We start from the raw sequence: 25,324 nt of genomic DNA, 5'->3' as shown, positions 1-25,324 counted from the left end.
GAACTAACCTGGTCCCACTCCAAAAGTTTTCTGTGCCTCCTGAAAGGTAATAAAGGTTTCACTAGGATATAGATCACCTGACATCCCCCATTCTCCATCGATTCATGGACATACCATCATCCAGTGATGGGAACAGAAGCAGATTCCAGCATTTCGGAGGTCAGCGATAGAGCTCTCCACCATTTGTCTGATACCTTGCAGAGATCAACAAGAAGACGACTGACTTCCAGTGCTACCGTCTCTATCTTTCCTTCAAGGGCCACCCTGGACCCCTGTATAGCCACAAGCAGGTCTGACCGAGAGGGCTTGTCCATTTCTGGAGCGTGTCCTCCAGCCTCCCCTTGTCCAGCCCAGCGGCCCGCACCTGCGAAGCCTGGGACGGGTGTACTGCTTCATCGTTCTCCCCTGTGGGAGAGCCGCCTGCTTATTCCTCCCTATTAGAAGTCAGATTATGGGCTGCCCTCATCAGGATCACACGCTAGTAGAGAGGCTGATGGTCTCAAACCTTAGGTGAAGGATATGTTGTCTGTGAGTTCAGGTTCCCCACTGCCGCAACAACCCAACAGCGCAAGCTCTTGCAGGCTTCAAAGTGCTCCAAACATAGACTCCCTCAGGGACAGTGTTCCCCTCAGCTCAAGAGTCCATCCATATCCCACGACTCCAGGCCAGCCCCTCCACCGATCACCTGCAGCCAGACCACCCAGGCACTCCCAAGCAGCAACCTGAGGCTCTGCCACCCAACAGCAACCCGAGGGTCCACCCAGGGCTCGGGCACAGCTGTACAACGACAGATGACCACCAGGAGGGCCCCTGACCCAAATCACTGCCATGCAGCCTTCCTCAGGGAAGCAGAGGCTGGTCAAAATGGCTGCCTGGGAGGGGCCCGCGACATAGTACTACTCCTGGTCTGGCTGCGCACCCGTGTGCCGTCTGCGGCCAACCTGAATCAGGCCCACCCCACAATCCGCAGTGGGATGGGGAGGCCAGCAGCAACATGGCCTCAGGGAATCCACAGGCATGGCTGGGCCCTGCCGGTAACAGCTCAGGTGTGGGTGGGGCCGCTGAATGCAGCCCGTCGCCGATGCCAGCCAACCGCCAGCGCTGTCCGTCATCATTGCTCCCGCCCCGCGTCAACCGCGGTATCTCCCTGCCTGTGTGCATGGAGGCCTTGTCTTGTCAGTGGTGACACAAAATGTAGTAGTTACACATTGGGCCATGAATGAATCTGGGCCTTCAGCCAAACAATTTGCTTTCATGTTTAAGGTTATGTCTGGAATGTTGGCATTCTTCGATATGATGGGTATTGTTTGTTGAGCTCGACTGATGCTGTGTTTAACTCCACATTCTATCTACTGGCCTCTAGACAGCCCTATATGGAATAGAGACGGATTCTAAGTGAATCTTGGAGCTATGTGAAGGGGCTGTTTATGCAGGGCCTTTTTCTGCCCTCCACTTGCTTCTAAATTATAGGCAATGTAGGAAAGCAACCAGTTGCTCTGAGAACATGTGTGCAAATCATAACAGGTTCTAATACAGTGATAATTGTTTTTCTAGAAAGACCAGTATGTGCACCCTCTTAAATAATGCGTTTCGCAACACCTGGCTTGAAAACTTAAGATGGTGACAGATTTTTCTGTTCATTGAAAATGAATTGTTATGGCCTTAATGTTCTTTGTACGTGCTTTCACACTTTAACCGGGTCACAGAAGACTTGAGGTTCAGGGTAAATCCAGGCCATTACCACATTTAGATAATTCCTTTTGGGATCCTTTCAATCCCAAAGGTGCTAACAGTAGTACACTTTCAACTCTGAACGCTAGCTGTGCAACAAATTCACAGTGTGGGGCAACAGGTTTATAATAGCATTGAAGAGAACATGCTTTCAGTAATTGTATTGGGTGTACATCAGAGAATGCAACCATAAAATACCTTTCCTCAAGCATAAAGGTTTCTGTTTATTATTCACACTTGTAGAGAACTTTAAGGTAAATGTATTGGTTTATTTGATAAACCATTCTGATGCTTATAGGTATACAATTTTATATTTGACTAATTAGTTTTGTGGTGTATTAAATGTTCACAGGCATCGCCTGGTAGATAAAAAAATGTCTGCAGCTCTTATTGACTCCTGCTGTAAATGTAAGTATTTTTCCCTAGGATCTGGAAGCAACATAAAATGGCAAGAGAGAGGCAAAACGCTGTTATTGTTACATGGTGGTCTTGTCCTCCCAGTGGTACTGTCACTGGAAAGAATGCCATACTAAATGATTCCCTCTTCTCCTTAGCCATCCTCGTTGGCGCAGTTGGAATTTATTGAGGGCAGCCTGCCGCCCCCACAAAAAGATGACCCTGACAGAGTGTTCGCTGAGAGCACAGTAATAGTTGATGAGAACTGCTGCTGTATTAAAGGTTTCTGCTTGCTTAGTTCCTGCAAGCAGTAAAAACCACTGAAATTGTAGTAATGTAAATAGATTGATAGCTTTAGCCAGGCAAGAAGTAGTTGAAGAACTAACAAAGCATTACTGGTGTGCTGGTGATCCTAGACGGGGCTGGTGGCTTGGGAGGGGTATAGATAGTGCTTTGATCTGTGACACTTCTCTCCACTCACCATCCTACACTAGCATGGAATAGAAAACAGTTTATTGATAGGAGACTGGAAAGTAACAAGCATTTTAACGGGACAGTATACAAAGAGAAAGCAGAAGACTCCTCAGACACCTAAGCAGCCTTATCGGAAGAAGAGTGAAACTGGATACCGTATTTCAGTGTTATTGGAAGAAAGCATCTTGCTCAGTGTTCTTCAGAAGAAGTTTGCTCGAAAATAGAGCTTCTCAGGAAGCACATGTAATGATTTGACCTTGGTCGGCGGTATTCCTGTGATGACAGAAGCAGATTTGCTTCTCTGTAAGGGTGTCATCCTTAAGTCTCCCCTTCTCCGAAGCATTATCGTGTCAGTAAGGACAACTGGGACCATCTTGTTGAACGGTCAACCAGGAGCTTGTTGTCTCCAGAGAAACAAATGCTGTACAATAGCCTGTTGCACTTCAAGGAAATTAAGATTCTCCTAAGAATGACAAGAGAATGTATGTTTTATTCTAGACATGGATGCTAACATTATGAACTGGTTTTAACCCTATCCACTATCATCCTTAATAAAGGAAAAACTTTGGATATATGTTGAGAAAGTTTTAACTTCAATATTCTTTTACCACACTGGTACCCTACTGACCGGTAGATGCTTTATCTAGATCGCCGTACCCCAGGAGGAGCTGATTAATATACTGTGATGGCATCGGAGCCTCCTCTTAGTGTGACCATAAAAATGTAGAGTGGACTTGCTAAGTTTGAAAAGTTGAGGTGTCCAGCAATTTATATTGATATTGAATTTGTACTTTAATAATATTGGTGCATTTCACCTGCACACAGCTGCATTTATGTTACCTGCAATGTCTAGTAACACAATTGTTTCGAATGTCAAACTACAATTTTGCATAGAGAAATATGCAGTTATGTCCTTATGCCTCTCTGATAATACACCATAGCCTTGCAATATTGTTTTCATATTGTTCTCTTTTGTAAGGTGATTTGTTTTCTCCCTGCAGGGTCTTGAAGCAGGGTTTGTACCCACCATTCAAGATTTTGATAAGAAACTTGCAGAATCAGATGCTTATTTGCAGATCCTAATCGATCAGTTGAAGGTACGTTAAACAGTGGTTTATTATTTTTTATGTTTTGTAACTTCATATCAAAATCGGCCTGAAACTGTTTTAGCTACTATCATGCCACACCCTTTATGTTCAAAATAAGCATTTCTGATGAGCAATTCTACTTGCAGATTGCTCCCCTTTTGAATATCCCCGGGTGCCACACTGGGTCTGGGAGTTTTTATCATAGCTCTCCTCCACTGGTAGGTGGCTCTGGCTCCATTTTGTCACCAGAAGTGCACCGACTTCATTTCCCTTATTTACACTTCCTTTGTCGTGGATCCTGGGCATCTGTGATTTTTCATGTTTTCCACATTTTTTCTTTTCTTTTTCAAAATGTGGGTAATGTTTAAGGATTCAGCCTCCTAAAAAATAAGAGTTCAAGACTTGACACTTCTGGATTTGGAGAAGTGTCCATTTCAGACTCCCACGAAGGCTGCCTGTGGTGCCTGGGGCTAAGGACACAACTTAAAGGAATGCGACCTCATGCACACCATTTCCATTAAAGAGGTTCCATTGTGCAATAAGCATCCTGTCCAATGTCGATCGAGTTTGACTTTGAAGTCAAATTCCTCTTCCAAGAGAGAATGATGCTTCTCTCTGCGAAGACAGTATTTTGGGCAATACTGAAACTGACGTTATCCGGGTTGAGAGCTGATACACTGTGCGATCAACAAGCTTGCCCCTACTAAGTCTAGGAAATTTGGCATAAGCAGAAGCTTCTGCTACTTTTACTGAAGCTCTTGTTGCAGAAAAAAAACTTCAAAAGGCTGAGAGAAATTGGCATTAAGGGTATAAAATGACACATAAAACAGTTATTGTGAGCCCAAAGGAAATATCGTGCCTCAGTCAAGACAGCTAAAAATGTCTTCTTTGAAGACCAGGTTGAACTGGCTGGAAACAAGGTGCAAGAAGTTTTGAAGGTAGTAAATAACTTCATGCTCCCCACTGCATGCATTAGAGTTGTACCACCCTCTTAAAATGGTGTGAATAATTGGCTTACTTTTTCTGAGACAAGATTCTTAAAATCCAATCTAGTTTGGAAGCTTTCTCCTTGGAAGATAGTAGCCTTCATCCTTATAAGGAAGTGGCTAAGGTGGCAGAATGCTCCCACTCTTCCTTCAGAAGTGAGGGAGCATTCTGCCACCGTAGCCACTTCCAGAAGAGTCTCAAATATATATTCAGAGTCTTAAATCTGGCTCACTAGTGGACTCCTGCCCACTAGTTTCCTAATTATGGGTGCAGAGGTAATTAATTCACTGTTAAACAAGTTGCTCAGTGCCTCTCTTGCTATGGGACTCGTCCCTATAAGTTGGAAGCAAATCATCCTGGCAGGACTTCGTTACAGTGGATCAAACAACCTACAGCCTTATCTATTGCATCTTCCAAATAGTCACACTGTAACTCAAGGTTGTGACCCCCTTGAAGTCTGGTAATTCAAAGGAAAATAATACCACAGAGGGGTTCTAACCAAAAAGCACCATATATTTCAAGCAAGTTCTTGCTTGGTAGTCTAAATTATCGCTCATGAATACTCATTCTGCAGTAAAGTAAATCCATTAAATCTTTATTTGTGCAATCAGTAGCACTGAATCAGCAGACCTAAGCCAAACAGGTTTCACTCTTCACAGGAGAGTTTCTTAAGGGATTTTATTTACAAAAGACAATTAAGAAATTCATTATTCAAAACACATATGTGCAATGACAAAGCTCACTTTAAAAAAATAACACTATATGTGTGTCACAATTCTATCCGACACCCTGTGTGAAAATATATATAGATTCCTTTTCTCCCATTCTGTATATGTGTGCACTTTTTCAAATTGATGCGTGCGGGCTATTCTGAGTATCCTCCCTGCACACATATACAGAATGGGATACTTGAGAGCTGAATAAAGGAAGGTTACAAGGAGGTCCTGAGGAAATCAAGGGAATCAAGGGGTACATCCCGGATGAAACACGTGTTGACCTGTGACCTATCTGGATAATTACGCAATCCATGGGATGATTGACCTGTGACCTACTTGGATAATTAAGTGATCTATTGGATGATCTCTTGAATAAAGACTGTTATTGAAGACCTGTATTAACTGGTAGACTTGATGGTTTAATTAGAGACTGATAGGGAGAAAAGGAATCTATATATATTTTGGATCGGACACTTTGATTGGACTGTGATTCTATATTCCTAAGGATTAGCCTTGGGATTGTATTACAGATATTGTACCCATTATACTTTACTATAATTGAATATCATAAAATATTCACGTGTGCCATTACCTGATGTACATGTTTTAGGTAACAAATTTGTTATCAAGTAAGGCTATTGGGGGGTGAAACCTTTGTTCTGGGCACCGTGCAAAATAGAATTTTGTTGTAATATATACATAGATAGGGAAATAGGAGCGCCACTTTACTCTCAAATTTCACCCCGCTGCTCACAGGAGTTTCTTGGTCCTGGGGGTCAGGGCAGTCCTCTGAGGCTTCAGAGGTCGCTGGTCCCTGTTGGATGCGTCGCTGGTTGCAGGGTTTCGGCTCTGGAGACAGGCTGGTAGGGCTGGGGCCAAAGCAGCTGTTGTCGTCTGTCGTCTCTGCAGGCTTGTAGGTCAGCAGTCCTTCTTTGTAGTTCAGGTTGCAGGAATCTGATTTCCTGGGTTCTGGGGTGCCCCTAAATACAAAATTTAGGGGTGTGTTTAGGTCTGGGGGGCAGTAGCCAATGGCTACTGTCCATGAGGGTGGCTACACCCTCCTTGTGCCTCTTCCATTAGGGGAGGGGGGCACATCCCTATTCCTATTGGGGGAATCCTCCAAACATAAGATGGAGGATTTCTAAAGGCAAGAGTCACCTCAGCTCAGGACACCTTCGGGGCTGTCCTGACTGGTGGGTGACTCCTCCATGTTTTCCTCATTATCTCCTCCAGCCTTGCCGCCAAAAGTGGGGGCAGTGGACGGAGGGGTGGGCATCTCCACTAGCTGGGATGCCCTGTGGCGCTGTAACAAGGCCTTTGAGGCTCACCCCAGATGCTACCGTTCCTGCAGGGGGAGGTGAGAAGCACCTCCACCCAGTACAGACTTTGTTCCTGGCCACAGAGTGACAAAGGCACTCTCCCCAATGTGGCCAGAAACTTGTCTGGTTTGTGGCAGGCTGGCAGGAACTGGTCAGCCTACACTAGTAGTCGGATTGGTATTCAGGGGGCATCTCTAAGATGCCCTCTGGGTGCATGTTACAATAAATTGAACACTGGCATCATTGTGCATTTATTGTCCTGAGAAGTTTGATACCAAACTTCCCAGGTTTCAGGGTAGCCATTATGGAACTATGGAGTTCGTGTTTGACAAACTCCCAGACCGTATCCTCTTATGGCAACCCTGCACTTACAATGTCTAAGGTTTTGCTTAGACACTGTAGGGGCATAGTGCTCAAGTGCATATGCCCTCACCTCTGGTATAGTGCACCCTGCCTTATGGCTGTAAGGCCTGCTAGAGGGGTGACTTACCTATGCCACAGGCAGTGTGAGGTTAGCATGGCACTCTGAGGGGAGTGCCATGTTGACCTAGTCATTTTCTCCCCACCAGCACACACAAGCTGTGAGGCAGTGTGTATGTGCTGAGTGAGGGGTCTCCATGGTGGCATAAGACATGCAGCAGCCCTTAGAGACCTTCCCTGGCATCAGGGCCCTTGGTACGAGGGGTACCAGTTACAAGGGACTTATCTGAGTGCCAGGGCTGTGCCAGTTGTGGAAACAAAGGCACAGTTTAGGGAAAGAACACTGGTGCTGTGGCCTGGTTAGCAGGGTCCCTGCACACTTTCAATCAAAACTTAGCATCAACAAAGGGAAAACTTTGGGGGTAACCATGCCAAGGAGGCATTTCCTTACATGCAAGAAAAGAAGCAACCCATCCTGCAGGACCAGCAACTCCTGAAAAGCCCCCAGGGGACTGGCTGCTTCACTGAGGACCAAGAAACTCCAGTGGACAGCGGACCTGTCCAGAGAAAAGACAAGCAACCAACTTTAAAGGGACTCTCACCTCACTCCAGAAGCGTGAGTCCAACTACTCTGTACCCGACGCCCCCGGCCCGTGACCATAGAAACTGACTATCCAGAGAGGACCCCAGGCGACTCCGACGTCTTATCCACCCCAGGCTGACCTCCCTGCACCCCCACGACACCACCTGCAGAGGGAATCCCGAGGACCCTTCTGACCCCGACTGCCTGGGACAAAGATATCCGACGCCTGGAGGAGCACTGCACCCGCAGCCCCTAGGCCAATGAGAAACTGACCACCAGTGTAGCAACGACCAGCAGGTGGCCCTCACCCTTGCCCAGTCTGTGGCTTGCCTGAGAGGCCCCCCTGTGCCCTGCCTGCAGTGCCCAAGTGACCCCTGGATCCCTCCGTAGAGTTCTGTTGAGAACCCAACACCCTGTTGGCTCATTGCAACCGGCTGCCCCCGTGCCCTTGAGGGTGTGGTTTCTGTGCCTACTTGGGGCCCCTCCAATACTCCTCCAAACCCCCCGGTCTGCCCTCCGGTTCCAATCTCCTTGCAGGTAAGTACCCGCGTTGTTGGAGTAGCCCCTGTCTCCATAGGCGCCCACGTTATTTTGGCTCCTGTTTGACCTCTGCACCTGACCAGCCGTGTGTTGCTGGTGCTGGGTGCTTGGGGTTGCCTTAAACCGCCAACGGTGAGCTGCCTATGCCCCGTGGACTGAATCCGTTAGTGTGGTACTTACCTCAGAAACTGTACTTTACTTACCTCCCCCAGGAACTGTTGAAAATTGTAGTGTCCACTTTCAAAATAGCTTTATGCCATTTTAAAAAACACTCTGTACGATATTGAATCTATTCAAAGTCCTAAGTATTACTATGTGAAGTATCTTTCATTTGATGTACTTAACTGCTAAATTAATCTTGTGGTTCTAGAAATAAATGAACAAAAGAATATTTTTCTATATAAAAACCTATTGGCCCCCGAGTTGAGTCATTGAGTGTGTGTTTTCAGTTATTGCTTGTGTGTGTACAACAAATGCTTAACACTACCCTCTGATAAGCTTAACTGCTCGACCACACTACCACAGATAGAGCATTAGTATTATCTATTATTGCCTCTGTCAAGCTTCTTGGGGAACCCCTGGACTCTGTGCACACTATATCTCACTTTGATACAGTATATACAGAGCCAGCTTCCTACAGGGTCGGGCTGAGGGATGACCCTTTGGGTACGCCGCAGATGATCTTGGAGGCTTCACAGCAGAATGGAGGGATGCTGATTCTCTGGGTTCTGCTGGTGAGGAAGGAGGTGATCCAATCCAGGGCTCTGTCTCGGATCCCTGCGTCATTGAGGTGTGTGCGTAGGGAGTGGTGGCAGACAGTGTTGAAGGCAGCCGAGAGGTCCAGGAGGATGGAGGCCGCGATTTCACCATTGTCAAGTAGGGTCCTGATGTCGTCGTTGGCAGCGATGAGGGCTGTTTCGGTGCTGTGGTTGCTGCGGAATCCGGATTGGGACGAGTCCAGAGTGTTGTTCTCCTGGAGGAAGTGGGTCAGTTGTCAATTGACAATCTTCTCGATTACTTTTGCTGGGAAAAGGAACAGGGAGATGGGCCGCAAGTTCTTGAGGTCCTTTGGGTCCACCTTGGGTTCCTCGAGGAGGGCGTTGATCTCGGCGTGTTTTCAGCTCTCCAGTAAGGTGGCGGTCTCGAAGAAGCTGTTGATGATCTTACGGAGTTGGCGTGCGATGACGGAGCTCGCTTCGTTGAAGATGTGGTGAGGGCAGGGGTCGGATGGTGAGCCGGGGTGGATGGTGTTCATGATTTTGATGGTGTTGTCATTGTTGACCTGGGTCCAGGAGAGCAGAAGGTTTGTGTGGCTGGGGGGCGGTGAGTCTGTGGTGTCGGTGGTTGACTGGGGTCTGGGTATGGAAGCTGTCCTGGATGTTTGCGATCTTGCGGTAGAAGAAAGTGGCTAGGGAGTTGCAGAGGTCTTGCGATGGTAGGATGTCGTTGGTATTGGAGCCAGGGTTGAAGAGTTCTTTCGCTATGCTTAAGTGCTCCTTAAAGTTGTGTGCGTTGTTGTCGATGCATTCTTTGTGGAGGTTCTTTTGGCGGTTTGGATGAGTTGGTGGTGTCTGCAATGGCATTCTTGAGGGCTGTGTGGTTGTACGGTGTCTGTTCTTGGCGCCACTTCTTGTCGAGTGTTCGGCATGATTGCTTGGATTCTTGGAGGTTGGCGGTAAACCAGATGACCTTTCTGTCGTTGCGTCTGTTTGAAGGTTTCTTGATCGGGCGAGAGTGTTGGCACAGTCGTCAATCCATTGCCTGAGGTTGCGGGCGGCTGTGCCGATTGGTGGGTTCCGAGAGAGGATGGTGATCAGCTGGTCTTTGGTGACCTTGTCCCAGCTGCGGTTGGTTGTGCATTGTGGGTTTCTCAAAGGTGATGTGGATGCAGCAGTGGTCGATCCATTGGAGTTCGGTGGTGTGGCTGAAAGAGACGTGTTTGCTGGCGGAGAAGATGGGGTCGAGCGTGTGTCCTGCGGAGTGGGTGGGTGTCGTGACGAGCTGCTTGAGTCCGAGGTTGTCGAGCAAGGTGGTGGAGCTGTTGTCGTTGGTGTTCTCGAGGTGGAAGTTCAGGTCCCCAAGGAGTATGTAGTCTGTGGATACGAGGGCGTGCGTGCGGACGATGTCGGTGATGGAGTCGCTGAAATGCTGTTGGGGTCTGTAGACGAGGGTGCCTTTGAGGGTGGTGTTTGGATTGGTGTAGGTTTTCAGCAGCACTGAGGGTGTCTGCGTTGGTGGTCGTGATCCTGAGGGTATTCCTGTGGACGATGGCGATGCCTCATCCTGGTCTGTTGGTGCGGTCCCTACGGGTGATCTTGTAGCCGTCGGGGATGGCTATGGCGCTGTCAGGCGCTGAGGAGGGGTTCATCCAGGTCTCGGTCAGGAAGGTGACGTCTGGGGAGGCTGAGTCTAGTATGTTACAGAGTTCGATGGCGTGTTTGTGGACCGAGCAGGTGTTGAGGAAGATGCATCTGAGATGGTTGCGTCCTACCCTGGCGTGCGGGTCGCTGGCATGGAGGCTGGTGAAGGTGCATCTCTGGCAGGAGAAGGGTCCGCGGGTGAGCCTTGGGGTGGCCTGGTGGCAGGTGGATGAGCGGCCGACGTTGAGTGCGTGGAGGGTGATGGCATTGTAGCGGTGTTGTGCGTTGCGGTGGTAGGGGGGAGTGAGAACCAGGGGTTCCAGTGCGGACTGGCGCAGACGGGCTTGCCTTAGGTGCGCCAGCGGCATGCCCGCTACGCGCTGCCACCATTAAGTAGGGAGGTGGGGAGGAGAGGACAGATGGGAGGTGGAGCGGGGCGCAAAACAGCATGAAAAAAAGTGGGCGGGCCTCAGGGGCATCAGCGGCGGCGATACAGCTCGAGAGAGAGGAGGGAGGCGGGGACGCAAGGGAGAGAAAGGGGGGGAGAGAGAGAGAGCGGAATGAGAGGAGAAAGAAAAGGGGAAGAGAGAGTGAAATGCAGAAAACAAAAGACAAAAGGCACACAAAAAGGACAGATCACAGAAGCAAAAGCACACAGAGTGAAACAGAGGCAAAAGAGGAAAAGAGGCAAAAAGGAGAAGAGAGGCAGAGGACAGCATAGTAGAAAAGCAGAGCTCTCCCACTAGACACCAGGGATAAGGTGCAGGCAGAAACATGCGGGTGGAGGAGGGCCTCAAACTCCTGACAGAGGTCAGAGGAACAAAGGGCTCTACTTGCCGGTGGAGCTACGAGGAGGCAGAGCAGTTCACTGACTAGGTTGGTGATGTTGCTGAAAGTGGAAGTTATGAAAGTGGAAGATAAGTTCCAGGTTCGTCGTTTGTCATACTTGAGAATTGAGAAGATCATTCCCACAGAGAGACCTCACATGTAGTAACTGACTCGCTTCCAAACCTGAGGTGTGGTTTTAATCCATTGATGAAGAAAAGCATAGTGTCAGATGTAATCACTTGGGGATACGCTTGTTGGGTTATGTAAATAGGAGCTGCATGCCTTCCTGCCATCTGGTGTTATTCCCAAAGTGGGAAAGATTTTCTGAGATACCGGTGACTCGACTATTTTTTAGGTGTCCTCATTGTTTGCACAGCATTTGGGGCTAGATGTATCATACATTTTTGCAGTCGCAAACTGCTCGATCCGGCCGTTTGCTCTTGAAAAAATGAATTTTGGGATGTATGAATCCCAAGTTGCGATTTGGTAACTTGTTACCAAATCGCAATTCGGAATTGCGACTACATACCGATTCGGTATTAGGAAGGGGCGTGTCAAGGACATCCCTTCCAAATATCGAATCGCAGCGTATGTAGGAATGTTTTGTGACTGACATGCAGTCACAAAACATTCGCATTTTAGCACATACTTAAAGTAGGTGCTAACCCATTTGCAAATGGGAAGGGGTCCCCAATGGACCCCGTCTTCTTTGTGAATGCATGCAAACACATTTTCTAAGTGTAGGCAATGGTCGCACGAACCACTGCCTACTCTTAAAAAGCTTGAAAAAAAACCTTTTCATTTTTAAACGCCTCCCGTTTTCCCTTAAGGAAAATGGGATGCAAAAAAAATAGCTTCATTTAAAAGCAATCACAGACATGGTGGTCTGCTGAGCCCAGCAGGCCACCATCCCTTTGATTGTAGCCATTCACAATGGGTTGCGACCTACCTCATGAATATTAATGAGGTAGGTCGATTTGCGAGCCATTGGGAATCGCTAAATGAAACTCCTGGAGTTCCATACATTCAAAAAAACGATTACCTTATTGTGATTCGCAGAAAATCGCAATTAGGTAATTGCTGTCCAGAGAAATTACACATCTGGCCCTCGGTTCTTAAAACGTACTTGTTTATATGACATTATTGCGTAAAACTACCATAAAAGAAGAAGGGTACCCCAAAAGATACACTTCCTCCTCTTTACCTGGATGGGATGCTCCTCCTAGCATGCAATCATTCAGTGTTATTCTTGGTTTATGCATGTTTGTATTATCCGAATACATAGTGTTATCTCTCTTAAACCAACTGAAAACCAATCTCAGTGTGTTTGAGCCTGACTTTGTGACATTTGTGCCATTTTGGTAGTTTTCTTTATAGTTTTCAACCACATGCCAAGGTTTTTGGCTTGTTGCTGCTATTCTTAGTTTTTACTGGGGGGAATTCTTGCCCATCACGAAGAAGTGTCCCCTCTCAATAAGGCAGGGTGACTCAGCATTATCCTATGGTGGCCGGCTCATCAACTATTGCCATTCGTCATAGTGCTAATGAGATTTAGGCATTGGTAAACTCTGTGTACAGTCTAAGTGCATTTTTTAATAATCTTTATTTTGTTATTTAATCTGACAAATCAACAGAAGTTGTTGCACTTCATTTGTGTACACGGCAGTAAGTCAGGAAAGATAAGATATACTATGCTTGTTGCCTAGTAAAATACTGTAAATAAACAAAATAATCAGCAGTTTTCAGGGTTTACCGATGTGGATATGATCCTACCAAGGTTCCTATATTTTGCTGTGTTTTTCAGGGCATCCCTTGGCTTCATACACCGGTTCCTCCAAGTAGTAGCAGAGTGACAAACCTCTCAGCTAGCTGTCTTTTGGGGTGGAGAATGGGCACTACTGGTGATCGCCAATACTGTGCAACATTCCTCTTGGCGAAGACGAACCCCATTACTGACTAAAGAGGAAGAGTCCCTCAGGCCCCCATCCCCTGCCCAGTCCAAGGGCTTCAAATGTATAATTAATTCATGCATAGCTGAATAGACTGCGAGGTCTCCTACCCTTCGGGGCTCACGGGCTGGTAATGTCAACTTCGACACAGCCAAATCATGTGTGCGTAAGGTGGTATGACCGCGGTAAGGAAATGGAAGAGAGTGATTAAAGGAATTACTTATTTCAGAAGCGATCCCTGTATGGTGACTGAGGAGGAGGTTGGCCCTTACAAATGGGCGAGCAGAATTAATAAAGGGACCGTGGCTTCTAAGGATGGCCTGGGTGTTGCAGGGAACTCGATGTGCACTCACTCTCTTACACAACACTTTGTGCTGATGGGAGGTGTCAACGCGTGTTGTTTTTTATAATTAATGTTAACACGAACAGTGAAATGTGTTTTTACATTTTGATGTATGTCAACGCTCGTCCGTTGTAGCTACATTAGTGGTGCAACACAAATGTGCAGTACAAACATTTGAATAGTTGTTATTGCAGTACAAGAAATACGAAACTGTAACTTTTTATTCTTTGCATTAGCTATTTGATGACAAACTTCAGAGCTGCAAAGATGAAGAACAGAGAAAGGTGAGTGCTTTATTGTTCATTTTGTGTTATTTGTCTCCAGCCTCGATCCGTGCATGTGCAGATTGAGAGTTAGCGAAATATGAAGCCACATAAAATTAGTTTTAAAAAATCGAAGTTATTTTTCGGGTAGGGGATAAGCCTGAGCTCTTAGCGACAACACTAGTATTGTAGGGACAGGTGCTGCTGATGGTTACAGACACTCATAATCACGAAGGGATGCTTCCCACCTCAAACACAGATGTCAGCCTCCTGCATGTAGAAGGTGCACAAACATCAGAAACGAGGGTCCAGTTACTGGGGCAATTCAGTGCATCTCAGCAGCACTCGCTCTCGACATGAGGGCACAATATGAATAATGCAAATAAAACACACCTTATGTGTAAATCCCCAAGCTTTTTTGTGTATCTGGGGTTCAGCCAGCATTTTCGACATATAGCACGCAACACTGTGGGGGAGTGCTGAACCTCTGAGGGGAGCATTTTGCTGTGTGCTTGAGTGCCGAGGGCGGTGTGCTTGAATTGTCTGGGGGTGCATTGCTTAGCAGTGCACTTTTTAGATTGACCGTATTAGACAGCGCGTGCGAGACAAATTGTGGTTTACAAAGAACACACGGGCTTGGAGACCACCCATTGCTTGCCATTGGATGTCTTTCATATCGCGCGCATTTAGCTGCATCGTTTCATGCTCCAGCTTGCCAATCTAGTGTTTGTCACTCCCATTAAGAATTGCCTCCTTAGCATCTGTTTTGATGGCTGGCATCTCTGATTCCACTGCTTACTTTTAAAGCACTACGTTTTTCTTTTGTGTCCGGCATTCAGTGAGAGTGTATGTGGTTTTGAGCTGTTTCCCTTGCTCTCTGTCACCCGTGGGCTTCTCCCTGCCAACTCCCTTTTGTGCTCGCCTGTGTGCTTCTCACTATTCCTTACTCCCACCTGCGCTCTCCTCTCTTGCCCTGGTTGCTTCCACTTCTTGCACCCACAGTGTTGTAGTTTCCCAACCCCCGTTTTACTTCACCTACCTTTCGCCCTCTCCGTATTTCCTCTGTCCGTATAGCTTCCGCACCCCCACCGCTTTTAAAAGGTAAAAATAAAATATACGGTTTGGGTGGGTTTTTCATGTTTTTTGTTCTTCTTTTCAGTTACTGATCCAAGTCGAATTGGTAATTAAGAAGGAACAAGTGCAGTTATTGTAGTCTCGTTCCTGTGCCTACAAAATGACGCAGGCAGCAGTCAAACCCTTTTATCCTTCTATTTTTAGTTGTGCTGCCCAGCATCTGGGATGCTGCACAGCATGACTAAAACCTTTGGCAAAGCCAGTAGGTCCCAAAGGCAAGACTTGCTTTCTGTATTCTGTGTCTCGTCGCTTCTGTTGCTGATTTATCACAGATTTCATCAGTAACTTTAATGTACGTGTGGCCACTCAATGCTAATTGGTTGAGCAGAGCATTCAGTATTCAGAGCTCTAATTGGGACTAATACCGGCTTACTGTCAAGCACAGGGATTCATGGAAAAAGTGTTGATTTAATAGTGGATTCCCATTCAGTTTTATTTAACCTAAAAGTCTCTTGGTTGCCGCTGTGGTACATCTAGTTTGCCAACACTAAGGAAATTTGACTGATTCTGGTGAGGAGGGATCTCCTAAGCATCAATCTACCTGAACTGCAGTTTTGAAGTCGGATTCTGCTTTCTCGAGTGCTTAAGAACATAAATCCCAGCTACAAATGGACATGGGGAGGGGGAGAGATGAGAGAGAAAGCTGGATGACGGCGGACAGCCACACACAACAGTTTAGCATATGCTAAGAGGAAAATTTCATTAAACTAAAGTCATAATCCGTGCAAACTAGCTTTAAATCACCATAGTAATTTTGATTTCTTCCTTGCACAGTTACACTTAGTGAGATGGGGAGGGAGACCTCAAATGCTGTTGATTTTTGTATAGTTGTAATCATTTTAAGTAGAATGTATCACTCTATCATCATTATACTGACGTTCGTTAGTGAGCCAAGGGCATAAAAAACTATTTACAGCAACTATTAGAAACAGTATGTTCAAAATTACACTTTATAATAAATGTCTGGAAGTTTAGCATCCCTTCCTAATTCGGACAAAACCACACAGTAAAAGGAAAATCCTTAAATCAGCCAGCCTTTGGTTTTTCATCATTTGAATCACTGTTAAGCCAAATGCCGCCTTTAACACTGATCTAAGGGTGAAGATTTCTGTCTCAGGCCTGGGGTTATTATATTATATGTCCAGACTCTCAGAAGGCATACGTTTCTGGTTCATGCCTGTGGTTATGGTATTTGTCCAGAATCTCAGGAGGGGAAGGTTTCTCTCTCAGGCCTGGGGCTATAGTATTATACGTTCTGGCTCACAGAAAGCAAAGGTTTCCATCTCGGCCCTGGGGCTATAGTATTATACGTCCAGGCTCTCAGAAAGCGAATGTTTCCGTCTCGGCCCTGGGGCTATAGTATTATACGTCCAGGCTCTCAGAAAGCGAATGTTTCCATCTCGGCCCTGGGGCTATAGTATTATACGTCCAGGCTCTCAGAAAGCGAAGGTTTCCGTCTCGGCCCTGGGGCTATAGTATTATACGTCCAGGCTCTCAGAAAGCGAAGGTTTCCGTCTCGGCCCTGGGGCTATAGTATTATACGTCCAGGCTCTCAGAAAGCGAAGGTTTCCGTCTCGGCCCTGGGGCTATAGTATTATACGTCCAGGCTCTCAGAAAGCGAAGGTTTCCGTCTCGGCCCTGGGGCTATAGTATTATACATCCAGGATCTCAGAAGGGGAAGGTTTCTCTCTCAGGCCTGGGGCTATAGTATTATACGTCCAGGCTCTCAGAAAGCGAAGGTTTCCGTCTCGGCCCTGGGGCTATAGTATTATACGTCCAGGCTCTCAGAAAGCGAAGGTTTCCGTCTCGGCCCTGGGGCTATAGTATTATACGTCCAGGCTCTCAGAAAGCGAAGGTTTCCGTCTCGGCCCTGGGGCTATAGTATTATACATCCAGGATCTCAGAAGGGGAAGGTTTCTCTCTCAGGCCTGGGGCTATAGTATTATACGTCCTGGCTCTCAGAAGGGGAAGGTTTCCGTCTCGGGCCTGGGGTTATGGTATTATACATCCAGGATCTCAGAAGGGGAAGGTTTACGTCTCGGGCCTGGGGTTATGGTATTATACGTCCTGGCTCTCAGAAAGCGAAGGTTTCTGTGTCATGCTTAGGGTTACGGTATTATACGTCCAGGCTCACATGGAGTATCCATTCGTTATTTCCCAGCCAGAGAAACTGGAACTAGAGAAGTACCGGAAAGCCAGATTCCATCTTCATCTTAACAGTTAATGAGTAACGGTGAGATTCTAAAGTTACTAGGAGAGTCCATCATCAAGGCCCATTCAGTGCCCACTCCTCATATTCTACAATACATACTGTACAAATATACTATACTTTGTGGAAGTTAGAACTGAATTTGTAACAGAACTGACAGTTCTTCAATTCAGATGTATCTATGGGACAATTGGTCAATCATAACCAGTGACCCTTCGTAGATTAAGATGGAATTTGAAGGAGCACGAGTTCTCAGAATTAACAGGGTGGAGTAAAATATGCACCTGACAAGGAGGATAGATCTACAGCAATAAGTTCTTGCAATTAAAATACCTGGTGTTGCACACGATTATTGTCACGAGAGTGATGTCTGAGATGCATGTCAAAATCATCTGCATTATTTTTATAATATGCAAGTGCTTGCCTCCTGGGAGAGTTTTTATCGTGTTACAATAAATAACTGACCTTGGTGGTGAGGTCTCTTGATTGTACCCTGGGCCTGATACCGGCAAGAAAAAAATGCTGCCTGTTTTCCTGCCCTTGACATTCTAATTTCCAGAAGTAGGCTATCCATGGCCTAGAAGCAAAGAGACACCCAATTGGCTAACTCAAAATGGGAAGCCTTTGGAAGGCTGGTGTATTATAGACGGTCGGAACTAGTGGTCCAAAGCTAAGGCTCCTAAATGGAACAGTCTTAATAGCCTAGAATAAAAATAACCTTTATACTCGACTGTATGTAATCAGAATAGATGGACTGATCTGGCTGGTTTGTAAGATGGAATGGGTGAAAGATAGTGGAGAGGAAGAAAAACGATGACATCAGATAATGATGTGGATAGCAGTGTGAAGGGCTGTCAAATATTAGATCGTTAAGAGTTGTTTCAAATAAAGTTTTGAGAAAGTTTCTCACGCTGTAGGTAAATATTGAAAGATTGAATGCATCCATAATTAATAACTTGCTTTTATATTTTCTGTATTTGAGTAAACTATCTTATTACAGCATTAAGTGAGAAAAATAGAATGTTGAGCGTTAATTCTGCTAAGGAAAATAATTAATTTGCTCCTGCTTTTATTAATGTATGCAAATTATAACGTAATGAGTCTTTTAGACTTTAGAAAAAAATCGTGTTTAGTCATCTTTCAAAGTGAGGGCTATTTTGAAAATACAGTTGATGGCCAGACTTTACAGAGTTCTTTATTTCGGTAGATGTGTGTTTTAATAGTGTCTGTATATACATCGCAAGAGGAAAGAACACCTGTACTCGGACTATTTATAGAACAATTATTCTTTAGACGCTCTTTTGCTGGCCTTGTCTCTATCCACCCTTCTCGTGCCTCCTAGGAATGCGGTCTTTTTCCAATAACAGCTCACATCTTTACTGGTTACTAAGCATTGTTTCGTAAGATGCCATATGTTTACTGTATAATTAGATGATTCTGGCGGGATTTAAAGACTCGTTATTTGCCACTTTTGCCTTCAAGCGACATTTTACCTTTAAGGTAAGCTTGAGTAGCTGCATTTGCTTTCTTTGATTTTTCAATATATTGCTCTTTTTTTCTACTGGTTTGATGATGCCTTTGTGGCAAAAGTGTATTTCGTATAGCGTCCCCTCTTTAGATTTGATGTAATTTTTAAGCATACTTTTATCTATAGTATAGGGATTCAAACTCCTAACTACAAAATGTTTCGCCTTCCCTTAACTACAAATAATCTAGCCTTTATCTTTGGTCAGTGTTTTTGTGACGGTCCAGAATGAAACATTTTCTAGCTTTCATAAGAGAAAGGTTTAGTTCTGTTAACAGCCTTATCAAGCTCAAAATGTTTTGTTTTTTTCGAATAAAGGGAAGGACTATATTCCTATCAGCATATAACTCAGAAGAGGTCAACAAGTATTTCTATCAATTACTGATCCCCTTCCAACATATGAGCTTCCTGTATCCTCAGTGCTCCCTCTTCCAGAAAGGTATGGCAGTACACAATCCCAGAGATCAAATTACTCCTATTTCTGATTCGCTCCTGCAATACTGATCAAATCCAAAGGAAATAAAGTACAAGTAATAATAATTTTGCAATAGTAGCCAATCTGATGCCACAGATGGCAATTCAAAGTCTTTATAAGCACAAATAAAAACAGCCATGATAAGGACTTTGAAAAACCAGGATCACTTCTATCTCATGAAATCACTTAACCAGGTAGGATCACAGCAAGCGCAGAAGCAGGACAGGATAATCCTCACCTCGGTGTCCTTTAATACAATTGAAACTTTGTTACTTCTCGGCTTCATCCCACCCCCCTTGTACAGATGAATCCCCAAACTTGGACTGATTCTGAAGCTGCAGGGTACACTTGAAGAGACAAGACGTTTGGGAGCCTGTTGAGTGTTCCCTTCCACAACCGACCTTGATGAAAACCTTGGTGCTGAAGGCTTTATTAATAGAGCACTGGGCCTTGTTCAAAGAGGCAAAGGATGAAGGGAGCTTGCTCAGTTCTTTTGAGGAATCGCTTACCAAACTAACATCCCTCAGTGATCGAGCTGCTCTCTGAAATGGCTTGCTTCTGAGCTTCAGATCTTCCTTGATAAGCCAGGATTGTCTGTACTCCGTGGACATGGTGCAGCTTTCATTGCCAAAAAAGCATTCGACCTGTTGGACCCCAAACCTAGTTATATGCCCACATTTTTTCTTTGCTGGTACAGAATGTTTGGTGAGATGAGGCTCTTTGAAGCTTTGCACTTCTCTCCAATATCTAATATTATCTTTAGATGGCTAGTAATATCTAGAAACTTGTTTTGACATGTGATTCCAGACTTATCAAAATACTTCTTAGGGTCTGTGATGTTCAACATTCGGAAGCACTGAGTCAGGAGGTTGCATGTGAGTGACATCCCTTTTTTGATTCGCCTTATCTCCTGGTGGTCGTGCCCACCATCTGAACCTTTGGTTTCATGGATTTCTGGGACCCTGGGTGGTACTTTGCCCCAATGGAGAGGTTCATCATGACAGACAGCCAAGTGCAGCAGTTCTCTTCAAAAGTTTGCAGGGCCTCGGAGATCACCTTCCTGATCGAGGAATTGATAATGCGTGAGATGTCCTCACTGGGTTAGACGTCCTCTAACCCCCTTCGCATAGAGGTTTTCTTCTTGTAACTCTACCACGGGGCTCAGAGTAGGATGATGGGCCAGGATACATCCTAGGGAATTTATATGCCCCTATTGTTGCTCCCGAACCAGGGTAGGTTGCTGGCTAGCAGGTGATTAATTAAGGCACCAATACGCCCTGAAGGTTTGAGGTCAGACACTCAAAAAGACACTTGAGTGTATGATGAGCCAAGACAGCTTATCTCCCTGGACAGAAAGAAGGTCCTCTGGATGACTAGCATGTGAGCAGTGTGACGAACCACCCGAAGTGCACTCAACGGAGAAGCAGTATGAAAGGAACAGATCACTTCCTGTTGTGACCACCCAGTGTCCCCAAATTGCTTGGGCTTACACGCAGGTAAACCAGCTTGCATAGAAGCTCCTGGTTGCCCTGTAGTAGTCAGTGTTGTGAACATTGTGACAGTTCCCATTTCAGTTTTTCTATTTCCATAATTTGATTCAACTAGACTCTACTATTTTTATTCTGCACCTGTTCTCACATTCTTCTTTCTCTTTCTTAGAAAGTGTGAACTTTTCAGGACATTCATAGAAATGTTTGCTTCTTGTCCATGTCCTCTTACTGTCTAAGATGGCATGTTTTTGTTTATAATGCTGGCTATCTCTATCAGTATTGGTGATCAGATGCTATGCAAACTCAGCTGTCGAATCATTGTTGGAGAGGGACTTCACACTAGTGAAAAAAAATCAGACGTCACACCTTTTGCAGCGATAACAGCCTGTTGGAGGAGACATCAGGGACAGCAAGAAGAAGTGGCCTTCAGCCTGTCGCTTTTTACTTTACAGTTCCGATTCATAATGAAAACACAATGCGATCCATCCAGAAACTCGAGTTCGGGTTTGCTATTTACTGCTATAGCTAAAATTTAGCAAAGCTTTTAGAGAAAGCCCACAGTTGTTAGGATGATAAGAACTCAGTCACTATATTAGAGAGGTTTCTGCTGTTTTAGCTGATCATGACATGTTTCTCTGCATTAATTTTTGCATTTTTCGCGACCATCATTTATATTTTATGCACTAGACTAAGATTTTAATAACAGCGTTTTAAAAGACATGCCTGTTTCTAAGTGCTATTTTGAGTGTGTCATTTACTTATGAAAGAGTGCTTAGAGTTCCACTATTCCCCTGAACTCATCTTGTCGGACTGATTGTTAGCAGTAAACACTTCCTGCACAGTATTGCTCAGTGGGTTGTGTATGGATTGCATTACAATTGGATTGCTTATCCATATTGGTCATTGGCTAATTCCTTGTGTCAGGGGGTTAGAAATTGAATCTTGCTTGGATGGGGGGAAGTTAGGGGAAAGGGGGAGTGGTCATATCACGAGGACCACACCGCCAAGGAGCATGGGTGGCATGCGAGCCTGTTGAGGATGACTGCCACACCTATGCACTGACACGGGCTCCCAGTGAACCTGCAGGAGAAAACAGTAAGCATACATTTTCACAGAGGAAACAATCCCTCGATAAACCCATGGTAGGGAGAGCAAGGTATGTGAGAAGACTCCAAACCTAGAAGACCCAGAACAGAAAAACCCTGCTTCACAGGCTGCCGAGCCAGAAGAAAAGATGGAAGTTTGAGGATAAAGGAAGCTATTTTGTTGGAAAGGGGCCTGTGATTAGAGGACATAACTGTGATCCTTTGAGGTAAATTGATAATGAAAATGTAGTGCTTACCTAAGGAGAGAAGATTTATAATAATTTCTGGTCATGACAGTGACTCTTTCCCTGTTTGTCAGAGCTGGAGGCAGGGTTTAATGAAAGTAGGAGCAAAAGGCTCATCATAGCAAAGCTGCAACACGTCAGTAGCATATGCAGTTGAAGAAATTAATGAACATTTTTCAAAGTACTTGTTATGTTATTCCCTGGAATGTTTGCATTTGTTGTCATTTTACATTTGCGTGTTTTATAAATAGACTGGTACTAAGTTTTAGAATAACTTGAAAATGTTTAATTTCTACTTTAGTAGTGTGGATAGGCGAGGATGGTTAAAAATGTACAAAACTCTACCATTAATTCGATTTTTAGTGACCACTTGCACAAAGACAGCTAGCTAGCCACTTTAGATTTGTCCATCGGCCTACCTTTCAGCCTCTCAAAGTTATAAGACTGGTCCCAATAGAGAAAAGATAATACAACTAAAATGTTTCTGTTGCCCTATGATCTTTATTTTGGAGGTTCATAGCAGGAAACTGACGTTATTAAGGGCTTTACTGTTCCAGCACTGGCAGCCTTTCAGAGGCATTAACATAGCAATATTCCCCATATCACCCTGTTTTGACATAAGAAAAAGCTATCATTTAGGTTCATTGTGGCACTAACATCTGTGTGCCCTGGTGCCACGGCCTCTGATGTAGCTACACCACTGCAGGCCAGTGTAAGTAGCTCTCAGTTTACCTCCATTTGACCACATCTATCTTATCTATTTACAGATTCCCTTCCACAAGTGGGTACCTTTAAAACAATAGTACCGTCAGTCTAGGCAGATGTAAATGGCTTCTTGTTTTCCTTTATGACTTCTGTTTCCTACCGCGACTTCGCTCTCCTCACTGCAAACCACCTTATGTCCCCATATGCATCTAAACAAACGCTCAAAGCCAAAACCTCAGTCACCAGCTTCTCCCTCTAGACTCAGTAAAAAACATCATGAAATGGCAAATGTACATTGTCACAAGCCGTCATTTATTTTCGTTTGTCTTCAGAGTGAATTAGGATTTTGAATGGCCTGCAGCAGATCACAAGTGGCTCTCCACAGTCACAAGCTGTCCCTTCTTCACTGCTGGTCTGCAGGCCTTGACAAGAACTCTCAAGTCTGATCTCTATCAGATCTGCTCAGACAGCATCCTAAATCGCTAACTCCAGAGGTTGCAAAGAAATACAAACGTGCTCTAGGAGGGCTGACTGCACCCTTGGGCCTTTTTAGTTCAACTTAGTGGTTAAATGTGCTTTATTGCTCTACCCAGCTGGCACTAGCAGTGCTGTGTTTGATTTGTTTCTCTCAGTGCTTTACTAGCCCCCAGATTTCCATTTTTTTGTAATTTCTCAGGACTTTGTTCATATTAATAAAAATAGGCCTCAGGAGAAGCATGGTTATTCTAATTCCTTTCCTTTACATTAAGTCTTGATGTCCTTGTGGATTTGCTACTTGAGAATAATATATCCTCGGCATCCTGAAGCTCTGCAGAACCATTGTGAGACAGAAGTTGTTTTGAGCAGTGCAAGATCATGATAAATAATTTAATAGACTAAAGTAGTGAATGCGAGGTGCTGCAGATTGGAAAGGATATTCTAGAAAGCAAGTGTGTGAGGTGTGCCAAGTTAGGACTGTCCATCAGATGCCTACTCACAGGGGAAGAAGTTCCCTAACAGCACAGCCTTCGATTTCAGTGCCCACTGGAGCATAATTCTCTATTAATTTGTAATTGCTGATATTCTTCAGATAGAATGCAAAATACATATTCCTAATTGCACTAAATAAAAATGCTTGGAAATGTTTAGCTTATACTCCATAGGGCACAAGTATGTGAGATAGTAAACCCTGCTGCTGCAAGGTTCACTATGCAGTGCAAGATCAGAAGGAGAGGGAGGGCTGCCAAAGCCCACGTATAAACCTAATGGACATTGATGCTGGTTTGTATGAGGGTGACCACAATATTTGTTTTTTGGTCTTCAGCTATAGCTGAAGTCATTTTAGTTATAGACACAAACATTATTATGGGTAAGAGTGCTTAGGAACTGAGAATAAGTTGGAATAATAGAATCTAGTCATGTGTAGCATTAAGCAGGTGAGAAATGTGTTAGGAGGAGAAACGAATATCGTATAACACTATAATGATACTGAGGACTGAGAAGATTGAAGGAATCCATGAGCACATCTATAGAAAGATGTGTTTAGGAGACTGAGTTATAGGATAGTGTGCCAGTTGACAATGTAAACAAGGAGGATGAGCTGAAGGATACTGTCTGTCAAGGATATAAACAAACCTGTTTGGAGCACTCTCTAATATCTACACCTTCACATGAAAGGCTGCAATAGAATCACATGTGAAACAATTGGAGCACTGCCGGTCTAAAACTTTGAGGATCTGAGATGGAACACAATTTAAAAAGTAATTCCTTACCCTAGAGGTGAAGATATTGCATCAAGACTTAACTATAACGAATGCAAATGGATATATATATATATATATTTGAAGGCATGTGTGGCTGTAGAGACCCATGCTTTGCATACTTTTGCCATCTAGCTTTGACTTCGGAAGGTTGCATGTTGTTTTTGTTCGGAAAGTCTTTTGAGTCAGCAGGTATAGTGACTCCTCCTCTTATAGGTAATAAATGCATGGGCATCGACTCCATCTTCAGATTGTTTTCTTCTGCTGTCAGGTCCGGTTATGTACTTAGGTTTTGGGCCTTATTAAGCCTTTTTTCAGTTCGTGAAACCTCCAATCTGTCGGTATTTTTATTGAATGCGGTACTTCTTTTACCTTGTGTTCCGAAACAAAGAAAATTCTACCCTGATCGACTCGTCTTGATTGAAGCCGCCAGAGCTGCGCCCTTTGGGCTGCCATTTCCCCATTTCATACTTCAAAGAATGAAATCCTTCTGGAATGGACACCATTCCATCTATGTCCGAAGTGTCACTCGAAATTTCCGAGGACTGAACTCCATGAGGTTTGTAACCTTTGTCTATCGCCGGAGAGGCGAGAAGAGGACTGTGAAGCTTGCCGGTCTTTCTGGTTGAAAAAGACTGCATGATTGGAGAACTCGTCGCCTAGAGATACAGCGGCAAGGTTTCAAGAAGACACCCAACATCTTTGGTATCCAGAACACCA

At 44.9% G+C, this 25,324-nt stretch overlaps 1 protein-coding gene across 6 annotated transcripts in view; it reads left to right on the top strand.

The window, feature by feature from the left end:
• Positions 1-25,324, top strand: part of OSBPL9 (oxysterol binding protein like 9) — an 875,847-nt gene that overhangs the window by 288,528 nt on the left and 561,995 nt on the right. For all 6 annotated transcript variants that reach the window (XM_069232680.1, XM_069232678.1, XM_069232679.1 and 3 more), the window contains 2 exons: positions 3,603-3,698; positions 13,971-14,018. In XM_069232680.1, the coding sequence (XP_069088781.1) occupies positions 3,603-3,698; positions 13,971-14,018 (144 nt within the window). The remainder of the gene's footprint in view (positions 1-3,602; positions 3,699-13,970; positions 14,019-25,324) is intronic.

Source organism: Pleurodeles waltl, chromosome 4_2, assembly GCF_031143425.1.
Source record: "Pleurodeles waltl isolate 20211129_DDA chromosome 4_2, aPleWal1.hap1.20221129, whole genome shotgun sequence".
Taxonomy (NCBI): domain Eukaryota; kingdom Metazoa; phylum Chordata; class Amphibia; order Caudata; family Salamandridae; genus Pleurodeles; species Pleurodeles waltl.
Note: the sequence above shows the minus strand (reverse complement) of the source record. Positions and strands in the feature narration are given on the sequence as shown.